Below are 21,134 nucleotides of genomic sequence, written 5' to 3'. Positions count from 1 at the left end.
GTTCTTTTTGCCAATGCACTCATAAAGTCTAGAAAATTTGTGTTGTAAGATACAGTCTGTGCCGTAGTCACAGTCATTTCAGTAGCGTTGTGAGAGTCTCTACATGTAGCAGGATGCTTATGTATTACTAGGAAAATGTCTGCAATGTTTGTAATATGCAGTACATTGCTGAATTATGTTGGAATAACAAAAAAAATACATATGTGTATGTAGGATTGGGGTTTATTTAAAAAGTTATTTGGCTTGTCACAAAGTTGACCCGAGCTTGCTGTAATTTCCTTTTGAGATTTTGATGAATTACTTCTTCTTGTTGCAGTTGCACAGTACCCTTTTGAAGACCATAACCCACCACAGCTAGAGCTTATCAAACCTTTCTGTGAAGATCTCGACCAGTGGCTAAGTGAAGATGACAATCATGTTGCAGCAATCCACTGTAAAGCTGGAAAGGGACGAACTGGTGTAATGATATGTGCATATTTGTTGCATCGAGGCAAGTTTTTAAAGGCTCAAGAAGCCCTAGATTTCTATGGGGAAGTAAGGACCAGAGACAAGAAGGTGAGCTATTTTCTGTTTTTATATTCTCCTACTTGTATCTTAATTGCTTTTCCTTTTTGAGGTCAATTTGAAAAGTCTTAAAGGGCTATTTAAGAAATACTTTCCATCAGTTGTGTTACCTTGTTTGATTCAATTTTAATATTATTTAATCAGTGCAGCTCTTCTAAATGAGAACTTTTAAGCAGCAGTAGGAATTGGTCACAACACTAAACCTGTCTGTTTTTTCCATCTCCTGTTCAAGAAGATTTGGACAGTTTATTTTAAATAGCTTTTAAAATAGCATTCTGCTGTGTGTTGCATCAAATGGGCGGTTGATGAGTGTGCTGTCTTGTTGAGCATTTTCAGCCCAAATAAGAGGATTATTCTAGCTTGTTTTGACTGAACTGATGAGTTGCTCATCTCCTCAGGTTCTCTTAGCTTCTGTGGTGATATTTGGAGATGCGTGGTCATTACAGTGCATGTTACAGTTGACTATTTGTTCTGGAAAAGTCTGTTAGATGCCCCTTTTCAATAAAGGGGTGGTTAAGCCCTGACATTTGCTGTCTCAGAGCCTGCTTCATGAGGTGCTATAGTTTTGTTTCTTCTACTTCTCCCAAGGAGAAATGGGAAGATCTCATTTCAAAGAAAGGATGTTTGTGGCTACAGGGGATTTCTGTTAAGATCTTTAGCAGTAGGTTTGTATTAGAACTTTCTGTCATGGTTATGCCTCATTAATAGAAGTTTATCCTTCTTATTTGAAATATTATCCAAATATAATAAGGTGTAACTTGGAAGGTCACTTCAACAAGCTTGCCGGCTCATCTTGCCTAGTTTCCTTTCTGTATGTTGGTAGAGCAGCCCAGGGGGATGATCCCAGCAGACCAGTTCCAGCCTACTCAAGTGTAGAGCTATCTGTGTTCCTGTAATATTTGTATGAAATACTAATTTCACAGTGTGTAGACTTCTAATAAGCAGAGCTTCATGTTTGAAGGCTCTTGTGAGCAGAAATGTCACATACAGAATTCTAGAACTTTGCTGTTAATTTGTTGGAAGGAGCAAATAACTTCTTAGTTTGGTCTCTTTACAAGATACGGCTGTTCCATGTATGGCTAAGAAGATAGTTGTAGTGTAATACTAGAGCAGCGACACTGTCAAGGTTTCCCATCAAAACTTTGTGGCTTTTGGTGAGAGTGCATGGTAGTAAATAGGAATGAGCTGTGTGATGAATAAACAGATTAGGTTACTCCTACTGATAGAGATTATCTAAAGAGCTGGATAAAATACCATAAAAGCTACATAACAAATACATGGTGAAGCATGCTGTACCTCCATTTCTTTTCTGTATTTTTGCATGTCAGTGTATTGAGTATAAGGTCAGTTAGGTGTTCATCAGTACTCTGGCATGTTTGAGGTAACAGAGAACTTAGTAAACAGGAATAGTGAGAGCCTTGTTTAGCTTCACTGTAAATATTGTCTGTAACCAGCAACTTTGTTTTGGTTTCGATGTCTCTACTGGAAGATTTTTTTGGTAACTTTTTTGGGGGGGGGATATTTTTTTTTGGTTTGTTGGGGTTTTTTTGTTGTTGTTGCTTGTGGGTTTTTTTGTTTGTTTTTGGGTTTGTTTTGGTTTTTTTGTTTGCTTCAACTCCAGTTGAGCACGGTTATCTTTATGTGGACACTGGGCAGCACATGATTCATGTAGTCCTTATAGTGTTTTTATATACAGGTGTTCCAGTGCAGGTTTTGGAAGCTTTTTCTTCCCTTATGGCCCATATTTCAGTGTTACATGTCGAGTGCTGCTCTCTGATTTGATACTTCACCACACTTGTATATAACTGACTTCCTGATTTCAAAGTAAATGAAGCATCAAAAGGACTGCTTGCACCTAAGGACAAGAAACTGCCTTTTTTGGTGTTGTCATTATTGGACCCGAATAAATACATGTATGATGAAGGAAAATTGGCTTTAATTAGATACCAAATTTTCTTTCAAGCAAGCACAAGGTATGCACTTTGTATATAGCTGCTCAGAGTAATATAGCTAAAATCACTGTTGCCGTTAATGCACTTGGCAAAGTGGTTCTTGAGAAGGTTTATTCCATGCTGGCAGGAATTGTGAGTCTGATTTCAAGAGGAAGTATGACTAACTGGTCAAGAGAACAATCTTGAGTACTTCTGTAGCAAACTGCTTTTCCCAAGTGTCTACTGGAAGCAGAAACTTCATGGAGGCCTTTGCAACATTGAGAGTTGTTGTAGATGAGACTGATTATTGCAATATAGTCTGATGTACTGTTGTCCTGGAAGAGGCAGTGGGGAGTAAGACATTGCAGAACTGAGCCTAAAAATATATCTGACCAAAAACTGTTGGAGGTTTGGTTTTGTTTTTCTCTATAAGTTGCCTCTTCTGACTTACGTAACTCACCATAGTGGGGAGAAGTTTTTCAGTAGAAGCAAATGATGAAGGTGAGAAAGTGTTGGCTAAATATTTGTCACGGTGGTGATGACTGAATAGGACTGATATGTTTTCCCTTTGAACCAAGGGAGACAAGTATTTCTGAAATTGGATAAAGAACTGTAATTGTCCAGCCTGTTTTCAGAGCTGGGGGAGAAGTAAACCCCTCAAAAAAGTCTCCCAAGAAAGCTGCTGCTTCCACTGTTTGAAATGGTCAGCTTATCCCCTGTTTTTCCTTAAGATGGGTACTGAAATACTCTGTGATGACTGACAACTTACCTTCTTACAGCTGGAGAAGGTCTTTTATTCCTGCTTCTGCTTTTAAGGTTTTTATGGTGAGGGTTAGACTTGGAAGGAGGCATAGGCTACTCAGTGGATAAGTGTCAGGTGGGAACACATATTCAAGTGTTTGAGCTGCACCTCGTGGTTTTTGTGAAGTCTACACAGCTTGGCAGCACTCTGTGAAAAACTGACATAGGGATAGAGAAGCTTTTCTAATGTCCATTTAAAAAATTAAGATAGTGATAGATGGGAAATATAAGCTTTTCCAGGATGAAGTAAAATACGCAAAACTGCTTCCCTATTCTTTATTCTTCTTGAGTAAAAGTAAGCAGGCGTTGATTTCACCTCATGGATTATTAGCTTGTTATGAAAGTATTCTGCTGTGAAATCAGAACTTCAGAAAATGGGTAACTTTCTGTTCTGCTTCAGTATGGCCGGTTCTTAGGATCTCAGGGTAAAGGCTGTGTCTCCAAGGAGCAGAAATCTCTGGCTGGAGAGATAAAACTGCCCTCTTGGCTGAGAACTGGTTTTGCTTTGAGATTGACTATCACTTTACAAGCTGCAAAAGTGACTGTATTCCCTTCATTCTGTGATCCCAGGCCTAGTTATGCTGGGGTTTCTCTGTGGGGTACATCCTTTATGGCATGAAGAAGCTATAAGCAGGGAAGGATGCATTTTCCTTATCTGCATGGTTTTCTTCTGATTGGCAGCACTAGCAAATTACTGATGGCTTGCTCTGAGGATGGGGTTTTGAGTCTTGAAGCTGAAATCCCAGTAAAGCAATCTCTAAAGCTCCCTTAAGAAGGCAACTTCTGAGATGACACCTGAACTAAAAACCTGGTCAGTGTAGAAGGTACTTAAGAAGGTCATCATTGTACAAGTACGGCAGGGAAAAGTCTTTTGTGTAATAACTGAAGTGGGGAGGAGACAGAATTATCAACTTTTTTAATAATGGGAGGAAGCGACTATTTTCATGTTTGCAGAATAGCTGCTTACTAAATTGGAAGTACTCTAGCCACTCCTAGCTTATGGCTGTTGTAAGGTGAAGCAGGTATTAGGAATAATGTTTTATAGAAATACTGTGTTCTAGGTTTTGTGGCCAAAATGCTGATAGACTTGTACATGAAAATATTTTTTTATCTCAGTTTTATTGCAATTTCACATTTAGCTTTAATACAAAAGTTACTTATTAATGCTGTTGCAAGTATATAGTATGGGTTGTTAAAAACTATATAATGCATTTTCTAGGAAATTATTTTTCATCTTTATCACTTTTTGCTTGAAGGTATTAGCTGTAAGAGCTTTAAAACTATTCCCTTGAAGTTTAAATTGGTTTAAATCAGTAATAAAAGCCATCTTTGGTTGTATGTTCTCAAAGTGTTTACTTCAGAGTTGTGATTCAACTGAAAAGTCCTTCATTTAACAGTTTGGGCAATTAGGCCTTTATTAATGAAACTTTCCACTTCTGGCTTTTGTGTAATCATAATAAAAATACAGAAGAGTATTTTGTAATAGAAGGTAGCGTCAGTCTTGGGTACAGTGATATTAGCAAATAAAATTAGAATCTTTTGACTTAAACTGCTGTGGAAATGTAATTCTTGTATTAGTGCTTAAAAATAGAGTATATTTAAGGCACCTCCTGCTTAATGTATGACACTCCTCCGCCCCATAAAAGAGCATCTGCATGAAGCCATCTTCTGTATGACCCTTGGGGTGTCTGAGGTATTTGGTGTTTAAGATACAGGTAGAAATCTGCTTTCTTTGTCTCATTGCTTGAGATGATGGATATTTGGAGGTCAGCACTCAAGTAACGGGAAAAGCAGTGTCCTGCTTGTTTGGTGCTGGGCGCTGATCGGTAATTAATTGCCTGGTGTTAGATAATGTGTGCAAACAGCTTCATCTTGAAGTCTGCAGGAAAAGTACGAAAGATGTGGACACATGTCTAGGGAAAAGGGAAATGTGGAGAGGCTGGTTTTGGGGAATGGTTTGAAGGTGAGTTATGTCTTTGCTAGTCTCTAAGTTGCCCAGGATGTCCACAGTGAAGAAATGGCTGAGAATCATCATGTGTTACTGTACTAAAAACCCGCATGACTGGGTTTCTGTGCAGCGCAGAAGGCAGTGCAGCATCCTCTGCTTTCTGGGTACAGCCAGATGCTGCACCTAGATACTTAGGTACAGTATCTAGGCATACTCTTGTATGCCAGTCTCTGGTGTATCTGCTGCAGAAGTATACTCAGCGTAGATAATGATGGTACATTCCAGGAGCTTTAGCAGGAGCTCCATTAGTGATGATAGTAAATGGTCTTGATGGTTTTTGGCATTTGTTTTCCCTTGATTTAGGGAGTGACAATTCCCAGTCAGAGACGCTACGTGTACTACTATAGCTATCTGTTAAAGAATCACCTGGATTACAGACCAGTGGCACTGCTGTTTCACAAGATGATGTTTGAAACAATTCCCATGTTCAGCAGCGGAACTTGCAGTAAGTACCCAGCACTCCATTAACCTCCATTAGCTCTTGTAAGGAAAACGCATTGGCCTTTGAACTTGGTTTGAGTATGTGACGGTTACCATTCTGTTACATGACATGAAGAGCTGCACGTCTTGAGGAAGAAGATGAACTTCAGGTTACAAAATCTGCTGGGTTAGTGCGGTCTATCTGCTAGCATCCTCCCAGGTGTAGTAAGTTGAGGTCTGTGATGGACTCATGGTTGTTTGACTACGGTTTTAAATTGAGAAATATTCAACAGTTTGAAGATAAGTAATGCCATATATATATTTAGATTAGCTCCATACTTTTTATAGAAAGTATGTATTTTTTTCTAATATAGCAAGTTATACAGGGAAGATAAATTGCTGAAAATGTTTTGCTTAGTGGTGTGTTTGTTTCAAATGTGGCAATGTCATTCTTCCCATGATGTTTAGAAAAAAAATTGATTTAACAGGATAAGTATCTAATTATCTCTGGAATAAACTTTTCTTTAGATGGAGGCTTATAAAGTATTAACACACCTGTAAAGGATTAATGTGGTTTGCTGATACATAAGTGTGTTAGTAAGACAAGATACCTTGAAACTTTGAAGTACAAAACCAACTTCACGTCTGTCCTGCGGGCTGCATTACAGGAGAGTAACTGCCTCGTGTTGCGTGTTCATTTTTTGTTAGTGGAAAAAGTCTTTCTAATGCTTTTTGCTATGGGGGTTACTGCAATGTGTAATTAATTCCAGTGCCTCCTGTGGCTTTGATTAAAATTGCACTACTAATATTGTAAGACAGTGCCTGAACATGTAACACACAAGAAGCAATCAAGCAACTTGTCAGGCTAGCTGTATTTACAGGAGGAGGAAGGGAGCAGCCTCTGCCAGAAAACCTCTTCCTAGAGGGTAGAGGTGTGGGGGTTACAGATTTCTGAAATTACTACTTATTTAATGCTTTAAATAAACTGCTGTACTTGCAGAATCAAGCTACAAGTATGAATTGCTCCCATGAGCATAAACTTGTTTGTCTGTACCAGGCTTTTAGCATGCTGTTTTCACAGTACAATGTTGGGATAAACAAAAAGTTTGCTAAGCACCTGAGAAGATAAACTGTCAATTTGAGCATCTTGTGTGCTGCAGTATTTTACATTTCTGTGGAGTTCAGTGATTTTTTCAGAATGAAACCAATGGCCTGTGTTATTTCTTTAGTTCTGTTATCTACTGCATGGTTTACCAACCCATGATAACTTTAAATCTGACTTCCTTGTTATCTTCCTTCTTTTTAAAGTCACTGACCAAGCAGAGTTGTGCCTCTCCTACGAAACAAAGGGATTACAGGGTTTTGCAGCTCTGAGGATTTGAGGGAGATAAGTAGCAGTTTTATAGTTAGGCTGCTTAGCAAGATAGTAGGGGTATGCTTGGTAGGGACTTCTGCCGGGGGGGGGGGGCTACACTCTATATTGGGATATGGTTGAGTTTGTATTGTCTAGAGCAGTCTGCATCTGATACTAACAGAGAAATCTGGAGCAAAGGCAGAAAGATGTCTCTGAATTTTTCATCTACGATTTCTGGCTTTTGTGCTGGTGTCTGGCTGTTCCCAAGAAAATCTGCCTAGGCTGTACCAAAAAAACCTTCATAATTTCAGTTGTTACCCCTACAGATTTAATTTGGAAAGTTATGCCCTGGGTGGCACTCCTGATGGTGATTTAGAGGACAGACTTAGGGTCCGTGTCTGTATAGCCTGTAGGTGCTGGTTGATTTGTGTACTAATGTTAAATTTTTGTCCTTGTTCTTGTTTGTATAACATGTTTGGTTTGTGTAAGAGAAAGCGGTTTGTGTTTACATGACTGCCCACTCTGCAATTTGAAGAGGCAAGAGAGAATAAAACTCCTCAATTACATTCACATAATAGAGATGAGAGCAATATGCAAGTAACAAGAAGTTGTCACTTCATTTAGTCATTCCTTATCCTGAAAAGAAACAGCAACTTTCTAGGAACTCTGTGGATGCCTGAGAGTATTGCTGCTAAGGAGAGAAATCTGCTATGTAGTTTCCAGTAACATCTAGCGAAGTTTGATGCCCTGCCATGCTTAAGTCTTGATAGGTATTTATTGAACTTTCAGAATAATGTAGCTCATGATTGTGATTATGATACTAGTATTGTGCTTTTTGTCACTTCAGGGTGTTTCTTATAGTGACACTCTTATTTTGCCATGCAGATCCTCAGTTTGTGGTGTACCAGCTAAAGGTAAAGATATTCACCTCCCCTTCAGGACCCTCAAGACGTGAAGACAAGTTTATGTACTTTGAATTCCCTCAACCTTTGCCGGTATGCGGTGACATCAAAGTGGAATTTTTCCACAAACAGAACAAGATGTTGAAAAAGGTTGGTTTTCTTTCTTTTCCAGAAAATGTTTTTCAGCCAATCCTGATGCAGGGCTGGGATGTTGGTTATTCTTCAGTGATGTGTAATCACAGTATTATTCTTTGATGTCTAGTTTTCCCAAGGAGAGAATCTGCTACAAAATCAAAGCTGGATATTTTGAGAATTTGTGAGATTAAGTACAAAGGTTGGATAAAAATTATAATGGATATGTATTGCAGTCATTTGGGTAGTAGTGACTAATCTAATTGAAGAAGAAACATTCTCATTCTAAAAATAGACTTGCATACTGAGCAAGTTAACTCCAGCTGTGTTCTTGACTAAATTTTCCTAAGGTTTGAGCAGGCACAGAAGATCTTGTCTGTGTGCTGCTGTCTGGTTTCTACGCAGGTGACAAATTTGGTTGAATTTCCGAGATAGAGTTCCACCACACTTTGTAGAAGTATCTCTGTAATCTATCCAACCATTTCTCAATTCCCAGCTGCAGTGTCTTGACACTAGGCTTTTAGAGAATTTACTCAGAGCTGAGAATTTTACCAGTGTTTTAATTGCGGAAAAAGAATTTCTAGAACTTACTTTGACACCAAAGTCGGCAAGTTCTTAAAGATGAATGCTTCATTCCAGGGTTTTATTAATTCTGATGCTTGTGGGGCTAGTTTGCATCTACCAAAGTGAAAAGTGTGGATGAGACCATGTTGATTAAAGGCTACCTTTGTATTTACTACTTAATTTTTTTTATGAATAGTTGTTCACTATTTAGTTGATGTTATAAGAGTATTCATTGAGTGAATCTTGTGTATAGGCAAAGCATAAAAATAATAGAGTGGATTGGAAGGCAGGTAAGTGATGAGAAGTCTCTTATAACTCTGCACATAGGTTGTACCTGCTAGATGTATGTATAACTACACATACACTTTTTGTAGGCTTGCTCATTTGGAAGGTATTGTTAACTAGTTTAATGGTATAATTTCACTAGCTGGGAAAGTTGTGTTCTATTTGCATGCTGATGTGTGCAAAAGTTTTTAAACAGTTTTTTAATGGGAATATTTTATTCTGCATGTTTAACTGGATGCTTTAGTTGGTCAGTGCAGCAGTATGCAACAGATAACTGTAAAACAAAGCGTTATAAAAGTAGAAATTTTTTAAGTCAAGCTGAAAATTATTGACATACAGAACTGCAATATACAGAAGCCAGTTTTAAGAACAGGGTTTAAAATGAGCGCCCTTATAAGTATTTCAAAATGAGTACTGAGATAAGACATAAGGGATGCAGGCAGGAGAGGAAATGGAGCCCAAACATCTGACAGTGTTCAGTTTTATCCAGTCTCTGTCCTATCTTAATCGTGTATTTGTTGAGTCTTTACCATCTTCAGTAACAGGTGGATTGCAAATGGACTTCACAAGAAGCATTGTGCTGCACTGCCCTTCCCCAAGTAAACCCCAAAATATCAGTGTGCAGCTGAGATGCTGGATTTTGGCCCTGTAGCACCAGGAGTGGAATTCTGTGTTTGCTTTACCTTTATAGAGCACTGAGATACAGTGCCAGCAGAAATTAGAGCTTCTTGTTATCACATACAATTTCTGTAGTATAAATGCAGACTTCAAGAGTGTGTAAAACTGTCTGCAGAAACACAGGAAGTGTTCAGCTATGATGTACTTTCAGAGTGTCGTATCAGCTGTGGTTTCATTTCTTAAGAATCTCTTTGTAGTTTGAATAGTTGATTTTCTTTTTTTGTGTGTGTTTTTGGTCTACTCTTACTAAGTACCCTAACTATTCAGGTTCTGTGAATTGCAGATAATGCAGAGGTGGTCCTTTTAGTGTTTTTGGACTGCTAGGGCTGAAAAATGCTGAGATGGTGAAAGTTCTTCTTTCTACCTGTGCAAGCTTTTCTGAGAGATAGAAACTGTCCTTTCACCAGACAGAAGTAGTTTGTAAAGAAACCACCTTCATAATATGCCTCAAAGATCTCTTGAATCTAGTGTCAATTGCCATTAACCTTGTGTAAGAGTGGAGGCCAAAAGTAGGTATTTGGTGTCACACAGTTCTGGTAAGGCCACCTCTGTTAGCACTGATGTAAATGCAAACACAAGTTGAGGGCATCTGGGATGAGATCAGTGGATCTTCTCAGATGTAAGCCACTGCTGAGGTCTTCATGTTGAGAACTAGTGAAATACTCTCTGATGTGTGCTTTGGCACTAGAGGAGATTCTTCCCCATGGTCCCTTTGACAACTTAAGTAAAGTGACTGAGACAGGAATAGGGCAAAGGCAAATATTTGTGGCAGAAAACGTATCTTGGCCCAAAGTTGGAACACATTTCTCTTTACAAGTGTCTCGCATCTCTGCCTGTTCCTTTATTAGATAAGCTGACTACACAGTTTTTTCTCAAAACCACAAAAGAAAGGGCCTTCCACTGTTGAGACTTGTCTCATTTTGGAGAAGATCAGCTCTATGCACTGATTACCTAGTTAATAAGAAGCAGCATAATTAGGAGTAACAGGATCTTACCTTTCAGAGATTCTGATTGATTCACATATTTATGAAAGCTGGAGTTACAGGTCTGTTGCCCATCACTAGTTCTTGTTCTGTCAAGGTTTTCTGTTAGCAGGTTTATAGGTAGCTGCTAAACAAGTTTTCTTGCATGCACTTAAAGGCATCACATTTAACTTTCCATGAGAAATGTGATGATAACCCTAATAACATTTAATTAAAAGTGTAATTCTCAATCCGTTCTGGGCCATTCAGGCTGGAGAATAGCAATGTCTCCTATCTGGGGATAAAGGAAACTTCTGTGTCCTCTTGCTGGGTCTGGTTTGGTGTTTGATACTAGTGATCTCAGCTGAAGTGCTCCAGGTTTGCTCACCTTTACTAGCTTTCATATTTCTAATTTTCTGAAGAACAGTAGTAGTAGCAGCAGAGCTCTCTAGTATGAAGAGTTCTCATCAAATTTGAGCTGTTTATTGAGAATTATTGTGCATGAAACAAACCCAACTTGAATGACCAAATGGCTTTAGGCACCTAATGTTAAGTGTCAATGTGAAATTTAAAGCAGTGAAGTGTCCTGGGTTTTTAATGGCAAAATTTAAATTAAGTAAATTCAGTGGCTAGCAAGAGCTGGCCTCAGCCAAAGGATTATTGGTGCTGGTGAGGTGATGTTGGTAACAGGGTGACTGCCTTGAAAATATTACCCCGGTTCAGCTCTTCCATAATTTGAGCCACCTCGCATCACTTAGTAAGTCCACAACTTTTGATCTTTTCTTGTCTAATAAAGTTGCTTAGTTTATCTTGGACCATTTCTTCAGTATGATGTAGCTACTTCCTTTCAAGAATGAAATGCATGCTCTTATGAGAACAAAATGGCTTAAGGCTTGAGTACATTTATTATGTGTGAATTTCTGATGAATAGAAGTTAGTAATTTGAGGGAGGTTGACCATGGGTTTTTGTTTCTCTGACTTGCAGCTTGGCTGTTCTTCCATCTCAGACTACTGCTGTGTTCTCTCTGGGTTTGTTTCAGTGTAGCTGTGTGAAACCTTTTTCTTCCAGTTGTTGATGTTGATATGATAATCTTACAGATACCCTTATATCACTTGGTTCAATGAGACTTTGTTTAAAACCAGATCTTGCAATTTTCCTGCCTGCAGAGCCTGGGGGTGAAGGAGACCTTTTTCAGGAGTCCTCCCAGTATAGATGAGAGGGAAATGTTGGTGTGGGTTTGTTTTTTGTGGGTTTTTTTTGTTTTTTGTTTTGTAAGAGTCACTGTATCCAGACTAACATAGGCAGGGCTGACCACATTGAGCTGTTGGGTATGCCATTTTATTTCTTGGGTCTGTATAGATGAGAAGTTCTGCTGTGCAGTTCAAGAGGACTTTGGGTGATTGTTATTTAGCAAACACTGAAGAATGAACTCTGAAAATGTCAGAAGGCTTTAACTGTTAATCTGAAAATGGTACAAGAAGTTCCATCAGCCGTGACTGCAGGAGGGTTGTGAGGCCAGCATGGAGCTGGGCAGTATCTCCAAAACCCTTAGCAATTACTTCAAAGTGATTATAAGTGCCTGTAGATCTGTCTGCAAAACTAAACTCTCAGGAGGTTATGGGAACTTCGAGCTGATGGCTTAAATGATCTTGGATTTGGATCTCAGTCTGCAGTTAAAGGCAGGTATTGGCTCTAGAGTGAGATACATTTTTCTGTCAGTCTGAACTGAAAAACTGCACAGGGTGGGCATAAGTATTGTATATCAAACTACTGTGATTAAATCAGTTTGTCTCAAATGTCTGATACTGCACTGTGGATTTTATGGCACAGATCTGGTTATGGGAAGAAGAACATCTGCATCTTAGGTTTTTTGTTCAGTTTTTTCTTTAAGGCAGATGCCTGTGATGTAACTGGAATTGAAGCAAAACACATTCAAAAAAAGCTTCTAGCTAATAGTCATTTTCAGAAGCCTGTTCATTAAATTGTGTTCCTTGTGAGTGTTTGTCTGGTATTCTGATTCGCTATATAAAGGCCAAAATTCAGTTTGAGCCTTGATCTTTAAAATTCCTTCGGCCCTTATTACATCAGTGTTGTTGTCTGTCATGAAGTATCTTGGACCCTGACACTTTAGCTTAAGGTGGATGAATCGTCACTTTGAATCAGTGAAAGCAGTGACAGTTATTCTTAAGAGCTAATGTCAAAAAGTCTTCCCTCAGCTTGAGTGGCCATGCCATGTTCCAGTACCCGTGAACTTAGTTTATTAAACTAACTAGGTGAATGTAGTGGGAAAGGAAGAAAAATAACTTGATGCTTTGAAGAGCTGGAGGGAGATAAAACGATAAATGACCAGCTCAGCCAAGTTGTATTGTTTAGTTTGAGTCCCTGAAGACCTCTGCAAATTTATCCCAAGGGAAGTAAGTTAAAAAATGTCTAGTGAGAAGTCTTCTGTCTTGTCTTCTTCAGAATTTATCAGGAAAGCAGAGTCCCTGCAGTTGCTTCTTCAGGCAGGCCCTTAAGTGCCAAGAAAATCCTTCCTGGTTCTGTTCCTCCCAGTGAAGTTTAAGGTGAGGCATGACAAGACCATGCCTTCTGCTTCTGCTGGCAGTGGTTTACATGCAGTGGCCTTGTTTGCTTTGGCACTGCTGTCCTCTGAAGCTGCTTCAGCACTATTGGTATAAGCCATTTTTCATCCCTCTGCTGCAGCATGTTCATCAGCTTTGCCCTCTCCTCTGCTGACCTCACTGGAGGTGTCAGGGGGCACTAAGAACCAGCACTAAAAGGCATTGCTGCTTTTGCATTGTCCTGTAGAAGGATCAATCATAGTAGTACCATCACCCCAGCTGCAGAGAGGTGGCATCTCCCTTAATTGTGGTCTTAATGTGGATAATGCACTTTCTTCTCTAAAGCCTCACTGAAAGGATGATGCCTCTTCAACAGTGGTGAGACTGCAGGTGATACATCCACCTGCTTACAGAGCTGTTGGGTGCTGGAAGCATCAGGTTACACTTGCATTTTCCTGCTGTTTATTGTACATGGCACCTGGACTCCAAATCCCTCCTGTTCTGTAGCTGGAAAACTGATGCCATTAGTTGTTTCTGTTTTGATTTGAACTGGTCTTTTGGTTTGAGCAGGAGTACTTGTCTCATCTCCTTGGAGGGCTACGTATTTTTTGAGGGACTCGTCATCTGGACATAGGATGAATCTGGACCAGGTTAGATTGAAGACATCTTTGTGGGGGATTTTTCCTGGTGCCATGGTCTTCATGAGACATCCGCAGGCTGGCTGATGACTCATTGGAGCATTACAGAAGAAAACACTCTTGCTGTGGGTGTTCATCCTCTACTTCCAGATCCTGGGGTGGGCTCTCTTAAGACTGTTTCTGAGGAACTGCTAGTGGAAAAGAGGTTGCTAAGTGTATAAGCAGTTTGGGCATGGCGAGAACCTACTGAATGCTGCCTTGCATGGATGGGGCCCAAAAAGGCTTCTTCACAGATGTGATGGCTTGAAGGCACTTGGTGACAGTGGCAAACACCTGTTAGTCTCCCAAGACAACTGTAATTACAGCATGTTAATTTGGTAAATTAACTCTATTCCCAAAGCTACTGGAGAGGTGTTTGATGAAGCAGGTAACTTCTTAGCTATCAGAAGTGTTTCTGACTGAATTATTTAACTTTTGTCTTTGCTGTTGCACTTGCTTACAAACTGTTGGTCTTGTAAGAAATCTACAGAAATGCACACAATCTGGAAGGGGTTTTGTATGCTTTACCTGAAATACTGAAAAAGGGTCTGCTGACCTTTGGTAGAGAAGGCAGATAGAAGCTTCATCAGGCCTTCTGAATTCCCAGTATTTGTGTACTTAGATGGTTTTACTGATTTGTGAGGAAGAAGAATATAAGTTAAGGAGTAGTCCAGGTCTTCCCTTGTCCCCTTCTCATTGGCCAGGGAAATATTGTGATATTCTGCTGGTGCCAGATTGCCTTCAGAAGGGAGGCATGCTCTTATGATACACACTAGACCCACTTCCATTCCTCATCTGATTCCCTCCCTGCTTGCCAGCAGAGGTAAGCAGCTAGGAAGATGGAGCAAGAAACTGGAATTAGATCTCTGGTAAACCAAAATATGTAAATTAGCTCTGGAGTCAGTTTGTGTTCTGGCCCTGAGTAATATGAAGGAATGTTGGATTCTGTTATGTGCTAGATTTCTCACCCCTGCAACTTTAACAGAAATGCAGAAATACAGCTATTATGGGAAGACTGGCCATTGACATTATGGATCTTCTGCCTGAAAACTCAAATTGGAGTAAAATAGGTTAATTTGTAAAGAGGAAGTGAACGTAGCTCAGTTTCAGATGGAGAATTACTTATTAATGTGCTAGTCAGGACCAACCTGCTAATGGTAGTTGATCTTAGAAACTTCAGCTCTTGACTTGCAGAAGTACGGCAAGTGATGGAGAACTAAAAGTATTCAGTGCATCCTATGGAGCTATTTAGCTGAAATCTTAAAGTTGCTGGGCATATTATCTTCAGAGATTGTCTAGCCAAGTGTAAAACATAACTGCTTGTTCAGTAGCATATCTAGAGATAGACACTCGCAATAAACCTGCTAGTCATGATGATAAATATGTAATATAGTGGATGTTATCAGTCCAGTGGCTCTTTAAAATCACAGATATATTTGTATTTTGCCTCTTTGTAAAAGAATGCCTGTTTCAGTGTTATGATGGGTAGTGTAACTTGTACCTTTCCAGCTGTGGATGATCATCTGTAATGTTCTGCTTAAGTTGACTATATTTAAACTGCTGATGCCTCATATTCCCATTAAAAACTTCCTGTTGAGTAGAAGTATAGCAAAGAACTTTGAGTCTGACTTTCTCTTGCTGCTGGCCAGCAAACAAATGACTGGTAGAAACCGTCTCTATAAAGCAGTAATGAATCCACTATGGTAGGAGTCCTGTATTTGTAGGGTGGTTTTGCTTAATTACAGCTATTTCTGTATGAAAAGAAAAAGTGCTTTGTTACATGGGAAGTTATGGGAGAGGATATTCTCTATTGATAAATATTACTCACCTGAGCTGGTTTGCACAGGTTTTCTCTTGGGTTTGGCTACTGCTTGGCAAGGAATGAGCAAAAAAATCTCTTCATGCCTTATGGTTAAAAATTTGTTTAATTTGTCATCTGTGTTTTTTATAGGTACGATAGATTGTTTTAAAACCAACTTTCTATAAGGAGTGACTTCTGAAAGCTTAATTGGTTAAAATTGAATTTGATTAATGCAGAGTTTTGTGTACTGTCTTGGAAAATTGTTGAAAATGCCTTTGCATGCAATGTAACAGAGATGTACTGTTGTCAGAACAAGTTTTGTCTGATGTTACAGATTTGGTTTTGACCGGTTGACGATGCTAGTCTAATTAATGTGCCATTAGTGTATACTGAAGCAAGCTTGTTCTTTGTCTTCTTCCTCCCCCAGGACAAAATGTTTCACTTTTGGGTAAATACATTCTTCATAGGACTGGATGAAAATTCAGACAAAGTAGAAAATGGAAGTCTAGTTGCAGATCAGGAACTTGATGGTATTTTCAGTACGGAGCGCTCAGATAATGATAAGGAATATTTAATCCTTACATTAACAAAAAACGATCTAGACAAAGCAAATAAAGACAAAGCCAACAGATATTTCTCTCCAAATTTCAAGGTCAGTATATCGTATGTGTAAACAAAGCTGAAACGCTGCATGATGTTATATGTCTGTCTTGCCTTATGTAGGCAAGAATTCATATGTTAGTATGGCCACCACTTAGCAAAGCTTCTAACTTTATAAGTTTATCTGGTTTTTGGGAAGTCAGTAGATACTGAGAGACTGGAAGTAAAGTTTTCCATTTGTTTCAGATTTTTATCCAAGCCATTAGAGACTAGCAGTAGGAGACCCAGGTAGTATCTTCCTATACCAGCTGCATTGGAGCTCTGTGCTTTACACAGTAATTCTCAAGTTGATTTGCAGGGGTACTTGCTTCATGGGAATGTCTTAACATATGAGTTGAGCTTTGAGGCATATGAGCCATTGCAAGCACTGTTTTTAAAAATTGAAGAGGCATTTTTAAGAATGTTAGCATTTTCTAACTTGCTCATGAAATATCAGTTTGAGCTCAGCAGTGCTCATTTGACAGTGATGGTCATAGTTTCTTTTGGGAATGTTGCTTGGATCAGACTTCTAAAGCACACACAAGTCACCAGTTAAAGAATGTTTTGATCATTCCTGTGTACACTTCCTGGAATCTCTGATTGCAGAGGTCTAGAAGGCGGGGGTGGTCAGAAAGGTCAGTATGGCATGGACTACTGCAGTGGTATGTTCTGCAGCTGTAAACTCAAGGGTACCTGTGTTTGGTGCAGATCTGCAGAACTCCTTCAGCTGGGCTTGAAAAACCTGCTGCTTTGCTAGTTCCTAATTTTGTCATGGGTGGTAGTTTAAGAGGCTGGCTACCCTCAGAAGAGCTCATTCTTTCTTTCGTTCCAGAGTAGAGAGAGGAGCATGTGTGTAATTCAGTGTAGTGAGAGGAGCCACACTGTTAAAAATTGCATTGTTACCTGTGCTTGTTTGAAGTCCAGATTCCCTTTTTAAATGTTGTTTTTTTCTTTCCCAGGTAAAGCTATTTTTCACAAAAACAGTAGAAGAGCCATCAAATCCAGAGGCTAGCAGTTCAACTTCTGTAACACCAGATGTTAGTGACAATGAACCTGATCATTATAGATACTCTGACACCACTGACTCTGATCCAGAGAATGAACCTTTTGATGAAGATCAGCATACGCAGATTACAAAAGTCTGAATATTTTTTTTATCAGAGATAAAAAAACACAAAAAAACCCAACCACGAAGAGTGACAAACTTGAATAAACTGAAAAAGGACCTTTTTAAATGGCAAAAGGACATAGTGTCAGATTACCAATTATAGGAACAATTCTTTCCTGACCAATCTTGTTTTGCCCTATAAATCTACAGGGTTTGACACTTGTCCAGTTGGGGGGGAAAAAAAGGTTACGTAGCTCTTATATGTATATACCTTTTTGTGTCAAAAGGACATTAAAACTTCAATTAGGAACTATAAACATGGCACTTTCCCATTTTATTCCAGTTTTATAAAAGTGGAGACAGACCTAATGTGTATACGTAGGAATTTTTCCTTTTGTGTTCTGTCACCAAACGAAGTTTCAAAAATATACAGGTTCACATCCTGCCCCTTTTTTTGCACTTGTGTGGCAACAGAAAAGTCTACAGTTGGCTAAGAAATGTTTCTAGAAGGTTTTATTGCTTTCTAATGTATGTATTTTGGATGGGGGTTGGAAAGTAATGCTCAGAAAGGAATATAGTCCGCTGGAGCTTGGCCCGTGTACCATATCTGGCTATTTACATGCATCTTTCTTTAGCATGCTACCATAATTCATCCTGGACAATTGAAGAGTCGCCGCTGTCACTGCTTGTTGTTTGTGCATTTTATTTTTTTAAGTGTAATGGTGCTAGAAAAGGCAGCTAGAGGGAGTGATTCTGTATAGGGGTACAGGAATGAACCTTCGCAACATCCTAAAGACCCGCAAATGAAGGGAGAAAAATTATTGGGGTCACAGAAAGGAAACACAGCAACAATGACTTAACCATACAAATGTGGAGGCTATCAACTAAAATATGGGCTTGAAACAAATTGTTACAAAATTTGACAATGATTTATTAATTTTTTTTATGGATTGTAATGGCTGCTCCATCTCCTGTGTAATCAAGGCCAGTGCTAAAAGTCTGATGCTATTAGTGCATACATCAGTCAACATTGTACATTTATATTATTAGTTTTTCAATCATATTCCTGCTGTGAATACTTCATGTGCTGCCTTGCAGGCTTTTCTTTCTCATTAATATAAAAATGTTTTGTAATGGTGCACAGGAAATTTCAATTGGAGATGCTCCAGGTTAATGTTTGTTTTGAAGATTTATGATGCATTTATTCAATCAAACCTCTGTCAGCTGTTCTGCCCCTTTGACCTTACACATTCTATTACAATGAGTTTTGCAGTTTTGCACACTTTTAAAAAAACCCTGTCATTAACTGTTACGGAATTTTACTTGAATGCTCAGTACCTGTTGTAAAAACAGACATTACACACAATATAGAGGAAACCAGTGCTGCAATAAATTCTCAACGCTGTGCATACATGAAGATGCATACTTTTGAAAAGCAGACCTTGTCCCAAATATATGGTTTGCTATTAAAAAAAAAATCAACCCAACACCAAAACAACAAACCACCCAACAAATTAGATTCCTAAACTGGGAGTATTGTATTATTTTTTCATAGGGATATAGCCAGGAATAGGGCTTGAGATTCACTTTCAGTGTTTAATTGACATGCCCAGACTGCAGATGATTTAAGAGTACAACTACTGTTGCATACAAATGTGAAGTAGCTGACAAAACTGTTCTCCATAAAGTATGCCATGAATAGCTGTCCCCAAATTAACACTTTTTTTTAGGACATAATACAACCCCCCCCCCCCCAACTTATTGGTGCTGACATTGAAGTTCATTAGCTGTGTTCTCACCTAGATAACTGTGTGTGGAATCTGTAAGGGCCCTGTACAACAGCATTAATGGTAAGAATTTGAATGAGACAAGGCAGGATTTCCAGTAATTATTATTGATAAAGGTATGAAATGCCTCTTTTTTTTTTTTTTTGGTATCTATTGGCCAGTTTTGCTCCTCAGATTTATGATTCTAACTTCTAACAAAGCCGATAATTTTTTTCTTATAGGTTTAATTACACTTCAGTAGCTTAATGGTTCAAGATTGCTGGTTCCAGCGCTCATTATTCCCACTGTTATCAACCAGCAGGAGGTGGTTACTTTGGGACGTGACATTTAACTCTTACCCTTCAAATCATGTTTCACATTGTCTGTTTTTTAACAGTTGAAAATTGTGTTGGCTAATAAACAAAAATGTTTTTGCTTTAAAAGTATTCAGATATTGACACTGCTGCGTGTCCCACTTTGGATAGTAAAAATTGGGTTGGTGCGGTTCTGCTATGTAACACTGAGGGCCAGATTGGAAATCATGACGCAATGGGCTTTTGCACTGTTATTTTTCCTTTGGAATGTGAAGGTTGGAATGAGGGTTTTGATTTTTTTTTGAATGTTTCGATGTCTTTGAGCAGCCTTGCTTACATTTTATGGTGTAGTCATTGGAAATGGAAAAATGGCATTATATATATATTATATATATAAATATATATATTATACATACTATCCTATACTTTATTTCAGTTACCACCCCCATAGAAGTTGACAAGAATTACTATGACTGAAAGGTTTTTGAGTCCTTATTAAAACTTTATTTATGACAATATCCATAATTAGCTTGAACTGCATTCTGTAGGTAATCTTTCCTTGAGTTTCTGGACTGTATGCTTAAACCTTTTTGGATGTGCAACGGCTTACACTTCTGAAACTACTTGAAGGCATCACTTTGGTAAGAGCTTGCTGTGAGGCCCTGAAGCATCCCCTAGTCATTGGTAGCCCCACTCAAACTATTTGCCACAGCTATTAAAGGGCAGTTGTATAAATAGCTTCTGGATTTGTTCCTGTGGCATACATCGTAAACTGAAGTGGAGTTTACATGCAGCATCAAATGTTTCAGCTTTCAAAGTAAAAAAAAAAAGAAAAATACTAAAAAAAATAGGATGTTAGTGTGCAAGTTCCATGTTTAGTCATAGCAAATGTGTGCAATATGTTAACGATGCCTGCGGTTGCCACGAAGTGCCTCGTTTACCTTTTAAATACTGTTAGAAAGTGTCATGCATGCAGATGGATGGGGTGGAACTGTGCACTAAAAGGGGCTCCAACTGCAGTGTTTGGCAGAGCTGCCTTTCTCTGCCGGTTCAAATTTTCAGTCTGTTTTCATATAGCATATATATATATAGATACTAAAAAAAAAAATCAGTCTGTTAAGCAGCCTTACTCTGATTCAGCCTCTTCAAATACTATTGTGCTGTGCAACAGTGGCTCTGTGTGTAACTGAGAATACACAAAACCCAAGTATGACATGTACAGGATAATGCCTCATACAAATCAGATGTCCGTTTGTTATTGTGTTTAACAACCCTTTATCTCTTAGTGTTAAAACTCCACTTAAAACTGATTAAAGTCTCATTCTTGTCACTGTGTGGTGGTTTTATTCAAGTATTTTGAGTATGGAAACAGCTAAAATATTTTGCTTGTAAGCAGTGAAATTTTGAGCATGATCATTAGAACAAAGGATGCTCTTTTGTGTGTCAAGGGATTTTAAAGGAGCTACAGCTTAAAACTATGTTCAGAAGCTTTAAGCAAGTGTAGGCATTTGACGTACAGGTTGTGTGCAGGGAGATCAAGCCCTTTACTGTGATGCTGCCACAGTGAGATGCAGGACTGCTTTCCCGTGGAACTAAACCATATTTAGTCTCCAAGTAAAAGAACTTTTGAAAGTACCCTTTACCTTAATTTTAATGTCGACCAATG

The 21,134-nt window shown here is 38.8% G+C and overlaps 1 protein-coding gene across 1 annotated transcript in view; it reads left to right on the top strand.

Annotated features, from left to right (window-relative positions):
* PTEN (phosphatase and tensin homolog) overlaps window positions 1-20,798 on the top strand; it is a gene marked incomplete at its 5' end in the record, with an annotated part of 49,199 nt that extends 28,401 nt beyond the window's left edge. The window contains 5 exons of the mRNA XM_061462743.1: window positions 317-555; window positions 5,608-5,749; window positions 7,964-8,130; window positions 16,069-16,293; window positions 17,240-20,798. Of these exons, the coding sequence (XP_061318727.1) occupies window positions 317-555; window positions 5,608-5,749; window positions 7,964-8,130; window positions 16,069-16,293; window positions 17,240-17,425 (959 nt within the window). The remainder of the gene's footprint in view (window positions 1-316; window positions 556-5,607; window positions 5,750-7,963; window positions 8,131-16,068; window positions 16,294-17,239) is intronic.
* Window positions 20,799-21,134: the final 336 nt, after the last annotated feature.

This window comes from Pezoporus flaviventris, unplaced genomic scaffold (assembly GCF_033815535.1).
Source record: "Pezoporus flaviventris isolate CSIRO_AGI_PZ_B2104156 unplaced genomic scaffold, CSIRO_AGI_Pfla_v1 ptg000001l, whole genome shotgun sequence".
NCBI lineage: Eukaryota > Metazoa > Chordata > Aves > Psittaciformes > Psittacidae > Pezoporus > Pezoporus flaviventris.
This window is presented reverse-complemented; position numbering and strand designations above follow the sequence as displayed.